This window comes from Meles meles, chromosome 20, assembly GCF_922984935.1.
Source record: "Meles meles chromosome 20, mMelMel3.1 paternal haplotype, whole genome shotgun sequence".
NCBI classification, from domain to species: domain Eukaryota; kingdom Metazoa; phylum Chordata; class Mammalia; order Carnivora; family Mustelidae; genus Meles; species Meles meles.
The window spans coordinates 1,218,338-1,232,958 of NC_060085.1; the positions used below are offsets into that span (position 1 = coordinate 1,218,338).

The 14,621-nt window shown below is 67.7% G+C and overlaps 1 protein-coding gene across 1 annotated transcript; it reads right to left on the reverse strand.

The window, feature by feature from the left end:
- Window positions 1-2,849: 2,849 nt before the first annotated feature.
- MKNK2 (MAPK interacting serine/threonine kinase 2) lies at window positions 2,850-13,903 on the reverse strand. Its single transcript, XM_045990936.1, has 14 exons — window positions 13,736-13,903; window positions 13,464-13,599; window positions 10,244-10,331; window positions 10,044-10,145; window positions 9,861-9,958; window positions 7,976-8,055; window positions 7,685-7,758; window positions 7,330-7,434; window positions 7,171-7,226; window positions 6,987-7,082; window positions 6,387-6,581; window positions 5,875-6,039; window positions 5,235-5,278; window positions 2,850-4,982 (listed from the first exon to the last, which is right to left on the reverse strand). The coding sequence occupies exons 2-14, from the start codon at window positions 13,512-13,514 to the stop codon at window positions 4,745-4,747; spliced, it is 1,392 nt and encodes a 463-aa protein (XP_045846892.1). The 5' UTR covers window positions 13,515-13,599; window positions 13,736-13,903; the 3' UTR covers window positions 2,850-4,744.
- Window positions 13,904-14,621: the final 718 nt, after the last annotated feature.

Here is a 14,621-nt window from a genome sequence, read left to right on the forward strand (position 1 = left end):
CTTCCGGAAGTTGCCACAAATCCCAGACACTGCGTGGGGAGGAGGGAAATGCCGGCCCCACGGACGCCAGCGACCTTCCGTCGGGGGTGAGTGCGACGCTGCGGCAGGCCAGCGTTCCCTCCGGAGGCAGCGCCGGAGAGGAGGGCGTGGGGCTGGGCTGGCCTACGGGAGAGCTGCCGTGGGGCGGGGGAGAGACAGGAGCCAACCCCGCAGAAGGCCCCCGTCCTGGGGCGGTGCACGTCTGCGCAGCCTCGTCCCCTGCCTTGGGCTGATAAATTAGCCCTCGGGGCGTTACCTGGACACTGGCAGGTCCTATACAGACGCGCTCTGGTCGCCTTGTAACTCTAATCGAGGCGCAGACCACAGCTCACACCAGCGGCCTGTAGTCGTCACTGTTCTGTGTAACCGTCTCGCTCCAGAGAGTTCCGTCACCCCAAGAGGAAACGCCGTCCTACGGTGACGAGGGGACGTCAGCCATTGCGCCCCAGGCCGGGCTCCGACACCCACAGGGCCCCTGCCCGTCTGTGGGTGCGTTGCTACTTTATTTATTTGAGAGCGCGTGAGCAAGGGTGTGCGCGTGCGTGGGGGAGGGGCAGACCGGGGACCCCTGTCCGGGGCTCCGTCTCACGACCCTGAGATCAGGACCTGAGCCAAAATCAAGAGTCACATGCTTAGCGGACCCAGCCACCCAGGCGCCCCTACTTTATTATTACCTTTTTTTTTTTGAAGATTTTATTTATTTATGTGACAAAGATCACAAGTAGGCAGAGAGGCAGACAGAGAGTGAGAGGGAAGCAGGCTCCCTGCGGAGCAGAGAGCCCGATGCGGGGCTCGATCCCAGGACCCTGGGATCATGACCCGAGCCCAAGGCAGAGGCTTAATCCACTGAGCCACCCAGGCGCCCCTATTATTACTTTTTAATAAAATTTATTTTTAAAAAGTCTCAGCTCTACAGAATTGTGACAATACTACGGCTTCCGTATGCCTGCCCGTTTCCCCATCATCAACCCCGAACATCAGCTTGGGTCCCTGCCTTGCCAAGGGGGTGCAGGGCACAGACCCGTGTCACGGACGAGATTTCCAGGGTGCTCGGTCCCAGTCCCGTCCACTTGCGCCCACCGGCCCGCATCAGCCAGGGTGCCCAAGGCCGGACGGCTCCGGGGCAGGGGGTGAGCCCCAAGCCACCCTCTCCATTGACCCAGGTGGCCACGGGGCCAGGGCGTCACCAGCCTGGGAAAGGCTCCCTGTCCCTCCTGCTCCGGGATTTTCCTGCGGCTCCTGGAGGAGGGAGAGGCGGAAGGGGCAGCGTCCGAACCGTCCCCGAGGTAGGGCCCTGCCGGGCGGGAAGAGACAGGGAGAGGTCAGTGGTGGGCCCTGGCAGGGCCCGGCGGGGCTCAGTGCCACCCGGGAGGACGGGAGCTTGGCACATGGCCCTCAGGGCTCGGTGCGCTCGCATGCCCATGCCGGGCTGGGCGAGGGATCAGGGAGGGACCCGAGGGATGGGGGGGGCACTTGTTGGTGGGGGTGGGGGCCCTGGAGGGCGCAGGGAGGCTGTGGGGTCTCCAGAGACGCCTCTAGGGGCAGCTGGACAAATGCCTGGGGGGGTGGTTGGGTTTTCCCTCCCGTGCCAGGTAGGGGTGCGCTCCTGGCTGAGCCTTGCTTCCCAGGGAAGATGGCATGGCGACCGCAGGCCCCTCCTGCCCAGGAGATCCTCCGGTCTGTGCCTGTCTGGGTAGGCCTGTCACCAGCCCAGAGAGTGTCCCTCTCGCCCCTGTCCCACGTCCTGGGACTCCAGGGGCACCGGGGTCCCTACTGACACAGGCCGCTGTTGGTTCCCTCTCTGGCCTACTGGCGGCCCCCTGCCCTGGCCTGTCGCCTCTCCCTGGGCTGGCGGCAACAGCTCTCCAGGCCCTTTGGGCTGTGTCCACACTCCACAGAATGCCACGATGGTCCTTCCAGAAACGACATCCAGGTGGGCCTGTGCCCTGCTCCCGTCGGCGGCATCCGTCCACGCAGGGACAGCGGAGACTGCTCACCGCAGCTCCGCTCACAGCACCCGAAAACGTGGGGACAAGCTAAGGACCCGTGGACGGGTGAACAGATACACGTGTCCGCCACGCGCGAGTGAGCGTCCCTCGGCCGGCAGCGGGAGCAAGGCACTGTCATGCTGCTGCCTCGGGACAGACTTGAGCCCCAGACGTTCACACGGAACGTAGGCCGCTGGGCGGCTCGGGCACCTACCACCTGCTCATGCCTCCCGGGTGAGATGGGTGAGGCCATCTCGGAGGCCAGACTTCACCGCTCCTCCCCCACCCCCCGGCTGGCTCCCACCTCCAGGAAGCCCTCCCTGATCTGCTCCCTCCCTGCCAGGATGAAGTCAACCCCGGACTCTCCCGCACAGAGGCCCGCACGGAACAATAATCTGGCCAGGTGTGAAGGACTTTTTTCAAAACCCACTTTCTGTCTCGTTGTGGCCTTCCAGGTCAGCGGCACTGCCAGAAGCCCTCCTTCCTCCTCCCCGAGCTCGGATCTGTAGCAGCCCAGTGCCGGGGAGGTGGGGAGGTGAGGGCCAGGGTCCAAGGCCAGGCCCCCCCCAGGAGCTTCCACTTCGGTTCCCTGGAGGCCGGAGGAGGCATCCAGCACGCTGGGAGATGGCTCAGGGCACACCCGGCCAGGTCACAGCCTCAGAGGACCAAACCTGGTCCACTCCCACCCGCAGGGGGCCCAGCCCCCCCCCCCCAGCAGCAGCCAAACCCCGCTGCTCCTGTTCCCGCCCCCGACTCACAGCCTCACCAGGGGCGAGAAATGGTTGGCCACTTGTTACAGAACAGAGCACCAGGACGAGGACACAAGTTTTTATGACTTTTAGTAAATCCTTAAAAACAATACAAAATTCCGGCCCTGACGGTGTCAGGGACATGATCTGTCCGTTCACCTGCTGTGGCGGTTAAAGTGCTCGGATGTTTCCCCCACTTTTTAAAAAACTTTTTTTTTTGTCTTTTTTACACATCTTAACATTGAACGTGGCCGTTCCCCTTCCCCAGTGTGGGGCGGCCTGGGGGCCAGGCGCATTCACAGTAACGGTTCTGACAGCCCCTCGGCTCCCACGGTCCGTGTGACATGTGGCGGGCAGAGAAGCGGCTGTCCCACCTTTGGGAAAAAGGAACAAAGCTCCTCACGGCTCGGCTCTAGAGTAGAACGGCCTGTGGCTGGCGGGGGCCCGTTCGTTTTTTACAAAAAGGCAGAATCCCCAGTTGCAAAACGTAGGATCACCGGTGGGCAAGAGACGGGGTGGGGCGGCCTCCCGCGCCCCGGGGTCTTTGGAAAGGCCAGTCCACAGATCCGGGCGGGCGGGGGTGCCGGAGGGGCGGCAGTCCCCACCAGCCACGGGAGACTGCCACAGAAACGGCATCCGGGCCCCCCTCACCCACGGGGCCCCCCAACATTCAAGTATTCAAGAACAGGGAAGGAAGTCAACTGATGTCTTTGAAAAATTAACAGAACAGGACAAACTAGACGCCGGAGGGCTTTCCAGGCCCTGGGCCGCTGTGGAGACCAGGCCAGACGCCGGGCCATGCCGCCCGGGCTGGGGGCCGCAGGGGACCCTCCCCGGCGGGCAGGAGCACGTGTGCGTAGAGGAGGGGGGACCTGTATTGCATAGTGTTTCCCGAGGACGAGGAGGGGCATCAGTCTCCCCAGGCCTGGCAGGCCCGACATGTGAGCCCAGCGCCAAGATGGGCAGAGGCGGGCACAGTGATTCCTGGTGCCCGGGAGGCGGCCGTTTTCCTGAAGGTAGGCGGGTCGAAATGCTGCCCTTGGGGGTGGAGGAGCTTCACAGGACCCCTGGGTGGGCCCCACTCTGAGGAGGAAGGGGCTGACGAGCTTCCACACCAGACCCCAAGGGCGACAAGGGGCGGGACGTGGCCATGGTCAGACTGAGCCCTGAGAAGGGGCACTCGGGTGCCCAGGGTGGGGGTCTCTGGGACCCCCACGTTGGCTGACGGGCGCCTGTCCAGCCCCTCCCACTTCCTCCGGCACCGCCGTCCTGGGGGGGCAGCAGGTGCACCGCCCACCCGGAGTCAGCTGCAGCTTAAGGTCAAGGTTTGAGAGAGCCCGATTGTCAGTCCAAGGCGGGGGGCGGGGCACAGCCAGCGGCCATGGAGCCCACCTGCCCGCACCCAGGCCCCTCCCGCCACAAGGGAGACCTGAGAAACCCCCGCCCCACCCAGCCACCAGGGTGTCTCCGGGGTGAGGGTAAGGAGCTGTTGGGTCACTGGGGGGGTGTGGGGCGGGCCCGTCCCTGAAATACTGTGCGGGCTGGGGAGGGGCGCGTTCCTGGGCCCCCAGCTCTGGAAGACGACGGTCGCCCTCCTCTCCTGAGTCGCATTGGGGCGGGCGGGCAGGCGGGCGGGGACCTTTCACAGTACAGGTGAGCCGCCGGCCGGGCGGCAGACACCGGGAAGCCCAGCCACACGTGGCCTCCCCTCTCCTCTCCCAGGCGCCTGCTTTGCTTTTAACACCTTTAAAGGGGGGAAAAATGGGAGTGGGGCAGAAAAAAGGAGAAAAAACCCAACAGCAAAAACCTCATATAAAAAGAACCCCCGACTGAGCTCTGCGCCTCAGAGCCCAGACAGGGGAGGGCAGCCTGCCGGTCACCGGCTGGAAACAGCTTAAAAAAACCTCTTCAGATTCGATGGGGTGGTGGGGGGAGGAGCGGGAGTGACCTATGTACAGGGGCAAGGGGTCACGCGTGGTCCCCCACCAGGACCACCGGGGCCGCGGACAGGCTGGCGCGCTGCCGCCGCTGGGCCAGCTTGCTCTGCGCGGGCGGGGACAGCTGCAGGCAGCGGGAGGCCGCGCGGATGAGCACGGGGGGCCCCGGCTCCTCCTCCCCCGCCGCGTCCTCCTCGCGCTGGGCCAGCTGCCGGTTCACCGCGATGGCCTCGGCCGCAAACGACGTGAGCTCTTTGGCACAGCTGTTCCTGGGGAGGGGGCGGTCGTGGAGGTTGGCGGGGGGCCGCCAGGCAGGCCCTGATCCCCTGGGCAGTACCCTGGGGGAGGGGCCGCAGCCTCCCTGGGGGACGGGGACCAGTCCCCCACCGGGGCTCCACCCGTCACTCACTACACGGCTTCGCAGCCCACCCACTTACAGAGAACTTCCTGTCCTCCCTGAATGCCCAACCTCAACCACCCCCCACTCAGTGCCCCCACTCGGGGCGCCCCCGCAGCCTCACCTCTGCAGGACCATGGGTGTGGGCAGAGTGTTCTCCGGGGCGCACTGTGAGGAGACAGGGCGGCCAGCGCTCAGGAGCAGCGCCCAGCGGCACCCCCGCGCCCAGCTGGCTGGGGCCGGGGTCAAGAGGCACCTGCAGGAACTGAGCCAGGCCAAGGGGAGCGGAGCCGGCGGGGGTGCAGCAGTGGCCCACGGGACCTGCTCCCTGCCCCCTCCCGCGTCCACTCCCGGGTCTCCTGACGTCCCAGAAGGGCCCGGGTGCCCCTGCAGCGGCTGGCCCCGAGATGAGGGCCCCAGGCTCGGCTCCCTGGGGAGTCCCAGTGAAACTTCTATTTCTGGTTAAGACCCTTGCCCTTGTGCCCTCCTTGCCCTGGACTGGCAGCCAGGCTCGCTGACTACGGGCCAGAAAACCAGAAGAACAGCTGAGTGGGGACAGGGACCTGGGCTGGGGGCTGCTGCCCGACCAGAAGGGCCCCAGCGCTTCACCGAGTGGCACCGGCAATCCCAAGCCCCGGCTGGCGGCAGCTGCTCCATCGCCCCGCCGCCGACCTCCCCAAGTCTCCTGGACACCCACCCCCAAGTCACTCCCCAGCGCCCCGGGAGGCCGTGGGGCACAGGAGGCCCTCATGGGGCTCACTCACCCCCTGCACCCAAGGGTGCTGCAGAACCTGGGCGGCGCTCAGCCTCTGCTTGGCGTCGCGGACAAGCAGCTTTGAGATGAGGTCTTTGGCAGCAAAGGAGATGTGGGCCCAGTCCTTCTCGGGAAACTCATACTTGCCCTCCTGGATGCTCTCAAACAGCATGTTCTGCGGAGCAGGGGAGCAAGGGAGCGAAGGGTCAGCTGCGGGCAACAGAGCCCCCACAGGAACACGCACCAGCCGGGACCCAGAGTTGGGCTCGCCGGCTTAGTGGTGAGCTCGGCCAGGGGCCCCGGGTCAGGCAGCCTAACCCACCATCTGGACACACCGCAGGGTGCGGCGGGTACGGCCCCCCACTGGGTGCACGCCGTGCACAGGGTGGGTGCGGGGTCCCCGCGGGGCACACAGGGTGGGTGCGGGGCCCCCACGAGGTACATGGGCCGCACGGGGTGGGTGTGGGGTCGCCACGGGTCACAGGGCAGGTGCGGGGTCCCCGCGGGGCGCAGGGGGCGCACCTGGCAGGCCGGGCAGGCCTCGCCGCGGTCCCAGCCGCAGTCGCTGCCGCAGTGGCCCACGAAGGGCGGGTAACCGCTGAGCAGGATGTAGAGGATGACCCCCAGGCTCCAGAGGTCGCAGCGCTTGTCGTAGATGCTGGCTTCCTCACTGAAGGCCTCCACGACCTCGGGGGCCATGTACTCCGCCGAGCCGCACTGCCGGCGGGACCGGGCGTCAGGAGCCCGCGAGGGGGAGGGGCGGCGCCGCGAGGGGGAGGGGCGGCGCCGCGAGCCTGGACTTCCCGGCGTCACGTGAGGGCCCTCGCCGCAGGGTCACCGGGGCCGCAGCGCCCAACGCCCCGCCCGCCCCCCCGCCCGGCCAATCAGAGGCGGGCTACGACGCCCACCCCACCCCTCCACCCAATCAACAGGTGGCAGGTGCTCGCCCCGCCCCACCACCCAATCAACGGCCGGGAGCCAGCCCTGCCCCGCCCCCTTCCGCGGGGCCAATCAGCGGCTGTTGCTAAGCAAAAAGCCCCAGCTCGGCGGCGCTGGGCCGGCAGCACCTCGAGGTTACGCAACCGCAGCCCCGGAGCGGGTCTGGGCGCGCCCGCGGCTCACCGGGGTGAGCAGCTCCGGGGTGGAGATGGGGGAGCAGTCCCCGTTGAGTTTGATGCCGCTGCCCAGGTCGAAGTCGCAGATCTTGACGGGGGAGACCTGGGGGGGGGGGTGGGCAGAGGCCCTGAGGCGGGGGTCCCGGGCCACCCCGCCCCGGCCGCAGGGGGCCGCTCCCCAGCGCCCTCACCTGGTTGGGGTGCTCGCACAGGATGTTTTCCGGCTTTAGGTCCCTGTGGGCGATGCCTGCAGAGAGAACCAGGGCGAGTCCGCGGGAGCATTTTCCGGGAGTCCCGGGGCAGGTCGAGTGGGCGCCAAGCAGGCCGCCCCCGGGGACCACCCCACACACCTTTGTTGTGCAGGAAGTCCAGGGCACTGGCCACGTCCTGCACCACCACGCTGGCCTCCAGCTCGTTGAAGTGCCGCCGCTTGTGGATGTGGCTCAGGATGGAGCCTGCCGCCAGGTCGCCGCGGAAGGAGAGCGCACGGTCACCTGGGCGCCTCCAGGCCACTGCCCAGCAGCTCCCGCTTCCCCCCCACAGGGACACTCTGACTCTGGCCCTCGGGTCCAAAGCCTGGGCAGCAAGTTCAGACCCCACAAGCCACGCACAGCAGGGGCGGGTCTGAGAAGTCCTGCCGGGTGGCCCAGCCCACAGCCCGTTACAACCCAGCGGGAGAGGAAGGGTCTCCCGGGTCACACGTACCGCCCCGCATCTTCTCAAACACCAGGTAGAAGCGATCCTCCTCCTCAAAGAACTCTATCAGCTCTAGAACATTCCTGGGGCACAGGGGGTTGGAGAGGCAGGAGAGGAGAAAGGCTTCCTGAGGCCCCTGTGCACCGACCCCTCCCCACCCCCGCCTGCCCACAGGAGACCCTGCCCATAGGGACACACTGGACGCCCCTGAAATGCTTGCAGGGGACGGCGAGCTATTCAGGCCCATTCATCCACGGAGAGCCGGCTCTGGGCCCGGTGTGGCGAGCTGGGTCCCATTACCTGTGTCCCTGGCACTGGTACAGCGTCTCCACCTCCCGGAAAACCCGACTCCGAATGTGGCCCGGCTGCTTCTCGATGATCTGGAAGGGGCGGAGCCGGAGCCGGAGCAGCGGCGTCAGGCAGACCCTCCAAGGCCCCAAGGTCCCCTCCCCCGAAATTCACCCTGTGCCATGCCGAGGACCCCCTTAGCTCTGAAATCTTAAGTTCTAAGAAGCTGAGCTCTTCTCCCGGGGCCCAGGATTCGCCAGCAGTCAGAACTCTGGCGTCACCGTGAGCTTGGGGGAGGGGGGCAACACGTTTCCCCAGTGGCACCAGGAGAGAAACGAGCTGCACAAACGAGCCAGAGAGAGAGAAGAAAGAGCTGCGCCTTCTCCACTCCTGACTCCACAGGCCTCGGGGCAGGTTTGGGGTCTGGGACTCCTACAGAATGCCCCGTCAGGGTGTCAGGGTCCCTGCAACTGGGCAGCCTCCCCTCCCTGACCAGGACACTGGTGGCCACTGAACGGGCTCCCAACCCACCCAGGAGACTGGAGGGGCCTGGGGGTGCCCGGCCACCCGCCATGCTGTCCCCGCCTGCCCCAGCGCCAAGTCTCACCTCCCGTCTCACGACTGTCTGGGCAGCTGCCTGGGGTCCCTCAGGCCACCCAGATGGGCCCTCCTGCCAACGAGCGGGCACAGTCCCTGGGACTCAGCCGCAGGAAGCCAGCTTCTGCCCCAATCCCCTCAGGCACCCAGGAGCTCTGAGGACCGGAGGGTGCCCCAGCCATCTTCGCTCCCAGAAGTGGGGACAGAAGGCACCTGCTGGCTCTTTCTGGGCAGCCCTGGCCCCCACTGGTCCGGGACCTCTCCCCAGGCTGGATCTTTGGCCCCCTCTCCCTGGGCCGGTGAGGCAGGCGAGGTCACCCCCCCGGCCCAGAGTTCCCTGTCCAGCACACCGGCCTGGGGGGGAACACGGTGTGTCCCCCCAGCTCATTCCTGCAGCAGGCCAGCGTGGGGCCACTCGCTGCCAGGGCCCAGCCCATGCCCTGTGCCTGTCTGGTGACAAGCACCTGTGCCGAGAGGCGGAGCCACCAGGCCCGGGGCCTCCTGACACAGCGGCGGCAGCCACCTCCTCTGGAGCCGCTCTGGGCAGGCTGGCAAGGGCCCCGCCTTCGTGGAGGCAAACGCGGGCCCCACGTTTACGGGAGGTCACACAACAGCGTGAGGAAGTCAGGCTGCCCAGCAGGGTCCCAAGCAAGAAAGCCCCCAGCGCAGAGAGTGCTGGAGGCGAACCATCCAGTGGCCGCGGCACCTGGTCCGTCCTGGGCCGCCAGCCTCCTCGGACGCCACCCCACCCCGAGGCAGGGTCACCACGGAACCCTGGAAGGTTTCTCAGAACACAGGGTCTCACTAGCTGGCCAAGGAACCCAAGTTTTCCAGACCACCTGGCCACACCGTGGGTCCGGGGCCACACAGGAATACCCGAGAGGTCCTTCTGGGCCTGCCCTGGTTTCCCCATATGCCAAGCCTCCTCGGGCCCCAAGTAAAGCGTGGCCTTTTCATCCTCATGACCAGCGTGGAGAGCCACCCGTCACCCCTGAGGAATGGCACGAGGGCACCCAGCAGACAAGTGCCAGCTCTGACCGAAACCCCCAGCCGCCTGGTAGGGAGCTGTGGCCCTCGTGGTCACTTCCTGCCCGGCCTCGGGGGCTCAGGCCAGTCTGACCTAGATTCCCAGGGGTGGCCTGACTCACTGGCCCTACGGCCATTTTTAGACACTCGTTTTGCCCGGCTGCTGGCCCAGCGGCTTGAGTGCCAGCTGCCCTCCTCCCGCCAGCCTCCGCCGCTGCAGGTCGCAGGCGCTGCGGGCAGAGGTGAGGGGAGCCGCCTGGGCGCTGGTGCTCACCTTGACCGCATACTCCTGGTTAGTAATGAGGTTGACACAGGTCTGCACTCGGGCGTGGGCGCCCTCCCCGAGCACGTCCTCCTGTAGCTGGTAGACGTCTATGGAGCAGGCGGGGGTCGTGAGAGCTGCCCCAGGCCCGCCCCCATCTCGCTCCCTGCCCCGCCCCTGCCGGCGCCCACTCACCCTCGAACCTGCCGGAGAAGCTGTCGGTGGCCCGGCACCGCTTCTTCTTCTTGCCCCTCTTCTTGGCGTCCGGGATGTCGATGGGCTGGCTCGCCGGCATATCTGTACTGGGAGACCCTGAGGTGAGGCCCCCCCCGCCCGGCAGGCAGCGGACCCCCCCGCAGCTCCCGGAGAAGCCCCCCTCCCTCCTGGGGCCTCACCAGGGCGGGCAGGGCGCTCCAGGCTGAAATCGGTCTCCCCGTGATGGGTCTGGTCTAAGGAGAAGGCCAGCTCGAAAGGATTCTGCCCCTGTAGGAGAAGGACGGGGAGAGTGCTCGGGCCCCGCCCCCAGTGACCCGGCCCACCCTGTGTCCACAAGTCAAGGGGAACAAAGCCTGGCTTTGCCGCACAGTGAGGAAACCGCTCCCCCCACCACCTAGCCCAGGGCCCTTGGGGCGTCCAGGAAGGGGATGCGGTGTGGGGAGGGCGCGTGAGCGGGCAGAGGGCTGGGCGTGAGTCACCGTGGTGCCGAGGCCACGCCTCACACCTTGGCTGTTCACTGCTGCAGAATGGGGACAAGCTCCGTGGCCAGGCTGGCCCCCTGCGCTGCCCGGGATCAAAGGCAGCAAGGCCATCAGTGGGAGGGGCTGAGTCACGGGCTTCCAGGCGGGCTTCCCAGCAGGGGCGGCCCTGCCTGCTTTCCCACGGCCTCCCATGTAAAGCCCTGGTCTTTCCGGTCAGTTCCCCCTGCTGAATGGGCAGCCACTGCCCTCCTGACCACATGCTGCTCCCTCTGTGGTCCCGCTGTCATCGGTCCCACAGTGTCCCTCCCCCAGACTGCAGGCTCGCAGAATGGGCCTCCGAGGCCTCGGGAGAGTGTGAACCCCGGCCGCCCTCAGCCTGGCCCTGCCCAGGCCACAGCCGACACCGTCCCGTTCCGCCCCCGGACGGAGACCCTCACAGGCCCCGGCGCCCGGCCATGAGAGCGGCCTGTGACAGAGAGGCCCACTCGAGGCCGCCCACCGGCCCCCACGACCGGGGAAGGCAGGCGGCTGGGGTCGGAGGAACATCCCGTGTGCCCCGCAGGACGCGTGAACCGCTCCGCAGAGGACGTGGTCCAGGGTGAGGACCGACAGCCCCGGCATGAGGTGTGCGGCCTTGGAGGCTGGGGCGCTGCGGCGCGGCCGGGTTCCCTCGGGAGCCACCTCAAATTCGGCTCCCCGAGCCCTAGCAGTCTCGGCGGCCAGGGCCTCGGGTGGGCGTGGGGGGCCTCTGTGCGCGGTGGCGCTGCTGATGCCGGGCCACCCGGGCCCAGTCCCTGGCCCTCACGACAAGCGGGGCCAGGCTCTGGCTGGTGGGTCACCCGGAGAAGAAACTCCAGGAAAGCCCTAGAGAGACCCCGAGGGGCCCCGAGCTGGGCCAGATTCCCACCGACAGGGCGCCCGGAAGCCAGGCGGGCAGCAGAGGGGGCAGGCGGAGGTCAGAGGCGGCGGCTGCAAAACACTCTGGGGCCCTCCCAGCCTCCCCACCCGCCCTGCAGATAGTTGCTAGGAGGCCGCGGCTGGGCAGGGGAGCGGGGAGAGGGGAGCCCTCCTGCCAGCCTGCTCGGCGCTCGTCCACCTGCCCGACCCCTGCGGGGAGGCGGGCGGGCAGCAGGCACCGCAGTCCGCTCACCGCTGAGCCTCCTCCCAGGTTACACCTCGCACCTGGGCGGAGGGCCTCCAGGGTAACCACACGAAGGGGTGATAAGACGAGACGCCCACGGTGTGCCAACACGGTCGCCCACCAGCCACCTCACCCTGGGCTAGTCACCTCAGCCCCAGGCCCGACAAACATCTGTGGGGGAGATGGGAGGGAGAGCGCGAGGACCCTCGGGTGCCTACTGGGTCCCCCGGCCGCCCTCTCGTGCCTGTCCCGGCCTCTTCCGTGGAGACAGCAGGAGTGACCAGGCCGCCCCCAGGGGAGAGCCAGCTCCCGTGTCCCCGTCACTATGTGCTGGGGGCCCCAGGGCAAACCCCTGCTCTTTCCCGGCCTGCGATTTCCCAGCTCACAAGGCAGGAGTGTGTTGGAGATGGCTGGCAGAAGCCTGGCCCTGCTGAGCCGCCGCTGGACAGTGGGGGGCAGGGAGCTGGCCCAGCCCAAGCGAGCAACCTTAGTGTGCTGGGAGGACAGTCCCAGAGTAGCCGGGAGGCCATCTCAGAGCTGGGGCTCCCCGTCCAGTGCTCCTCCCACGCCCTCAGCACTCCTGCCGTCCCACCTGGGCAAAGCCTCTGGTCCCAAGCAATGTGGGCGGGCCGGGCCTAGGGCGGGCCTCAGGCCTCCAGTCAGCAGGCCTTGGCAGGAGGCAGCTGGAACCATCCAGAAAGTTCCAGTTTGCTTTGGCCGCCGTGCTGGCCCCTCACACTGACCCTGTCTCAGCTACTGGCCAGCACCAGGAGGGGACAGACCACTGCCAGTGACATCTGCCCCCACTTCCACCCAGCCCCGGACACCTGGGTGTGCCAAGGCTGTTGCTGCCCTGGGGTGTAGGGGGGAAGCGCACAGATGACAGGCGTGTGGGCAGGGGTGGGGCACGCTGGCCTGAGATGCTGGCTGGACAGGCCTGGGAATTCTAACCCACACAGTCTCAGCTTGCTCCTCCCACCCCCGTGCGCCGCACGCCTGTGTGTACACACACACACACACACACACACACACACACACCCAGGTCCTGCCTTCTTTACAGGGCAACAGGTCCCTGCCCAAGGAGGCCCAGGGAAGCCATTACATAACGCGGCTGGCGGGGTGGGGCGGCCGTTGACATCACTGCGTCCCCTGAGCCAGCCCTGCGGGGCCCCAGCCCAGCACCTGCCTGCGCCCCCCCGCCCCCCCTCCCAGACTTGCTCATCTGAGACCAGGACTCGGCTGCAGCCGCGGGGCCACCGCAGAAACTTCCCGCTCCCACAGGAAATAGCACTTGGGCCTGGAGCGTCTGGGAGGTGCAGGGCTGGGGGGGGCAGCCAATCCACTCCCCCGTTCGGTAGACCACCTAGGAGGGCTTTTGGGGACCTGCAGCCCTACCTCAGATCCCTGGAGGAAAGACCCCACAGACCCACAGGCTGAGGGCGCAGAGAGCTGGACTGTGGCCTCCTGGGCTCCCTGGCTGGGGTTTGCAGGGGACAAACAGCCGGTGCCCTAGGGGCTGCAGGCCCCCCCCACTTGGGTTTCTTGGAGGAAAGACCCACAGTCCCCAAGGTGCTGGGGCCTGGCCTGTGGCCCACTGACCGCCCCCCAGCAACCAGTGCACACCCGGTTGGGGCAGCCCCAGAGGCAGGGTGGGGGTGGGGGGGCAGGCACGAGCCCCGGAGTTGGGGGGATCCTGGGGGTGGGTGGGCTACGCGCCCCCCACCGGCCACTGGACCGGTCCAGCCCCAGGCGACCCCAAGCCCACCCGGCCCTCACCTTGAAGGAACGGTGGAAGCCCTGGAGTTCGGCTGTTTTCTTCTGCACCATCTTCTGTCCGGGCCCCGCCAGCGGGGGAGGGGACGGCGGGCCCGGGGGGGCGGCCCGTGGGCGGGGGGCGGCCGGGGAAGGGACCCTGCAGGCGGGAGAAGACAAAGGAGAGCGTGAGTGGCTGCGGCCAGAGCGCCGGGAGCCCGGGCCGCCGACGCTCCGCGGGGCCTGATCCCCGAGACCCGGTCGGGGCCCGGCCAGGGTCGCTGGGCCGCACTCACCGGGGTCGGGCTCGGGCCGGGGCCGGACTGCCGCCGCCGCCGCCCGAGACACGCAGCCCGGAGCCCGCTGCGCGGACCGCGCGGGGAACAGCGCCGCCACCGCCGCCACCACCGCGGACTCCTCCGCCTGGGCCGACGCCACCGCCGCCGCCGAGAGGAGCCGGGCGCGCCGCCCCGCCGCCGCCTTTATAGGCCAGGCTTCGCCCCGCCCCACACGCATGCCCCGCCCCCGCCCGCCCCCCCACACGCGCTCAGCGCGGGCGGGGCTGGAGGGCCCTTCGAGCCAAGTGCGGCTGCGCACTCGGGCCGTGAGGGGTGTCCGCGCGCCTGCGCGGTGAGGTGCGCGGGGCTTGGGGGAAGGATCGGGGAGGGTTGCTGACCGTTGCCGGCGGGGGCTGCTTGCGGCCCAGGGAGGCCCCTGGGTCCCTGGCGCCGAGCTGGAGCCGCGCTCTGCGCTGTGGCAATACCCCCAGGAAGCCGGCCAGGGCCTGGGATACACTGACTCCTTTGGGCGACTTTCCTTCCCTAGAACATACGTGGCTCCGTCTTGCAGCTTTCCAATCCCAGAACGTGCTGTGGCTCTGTCCTGATTGATCCTACAAGCTGCCATGACCCCCTGGTGCCTCTCCCTGATCCTGGCTCTGGCTGTCCTGCTGGTGCACCGCAAAAGACTTTGAGACCCAGCTGCCTCCTCCAGGGAGCCCCCCAGGGGGTTGCCCTGTACTTGGCAGAGAAAGAGAACCACTGGGATGGGGACTGAGATCTATGAAAGACCTTCCCTCAGTCCTGCAAAGGAACGTTTCAGAGAGAGCAGGGGCCCAGAACCAAGAAAGAGCCCAAAGGGTGGGGGCAGCCAGGACAGGGGGGTTTTTGTTGCCCCCCAACC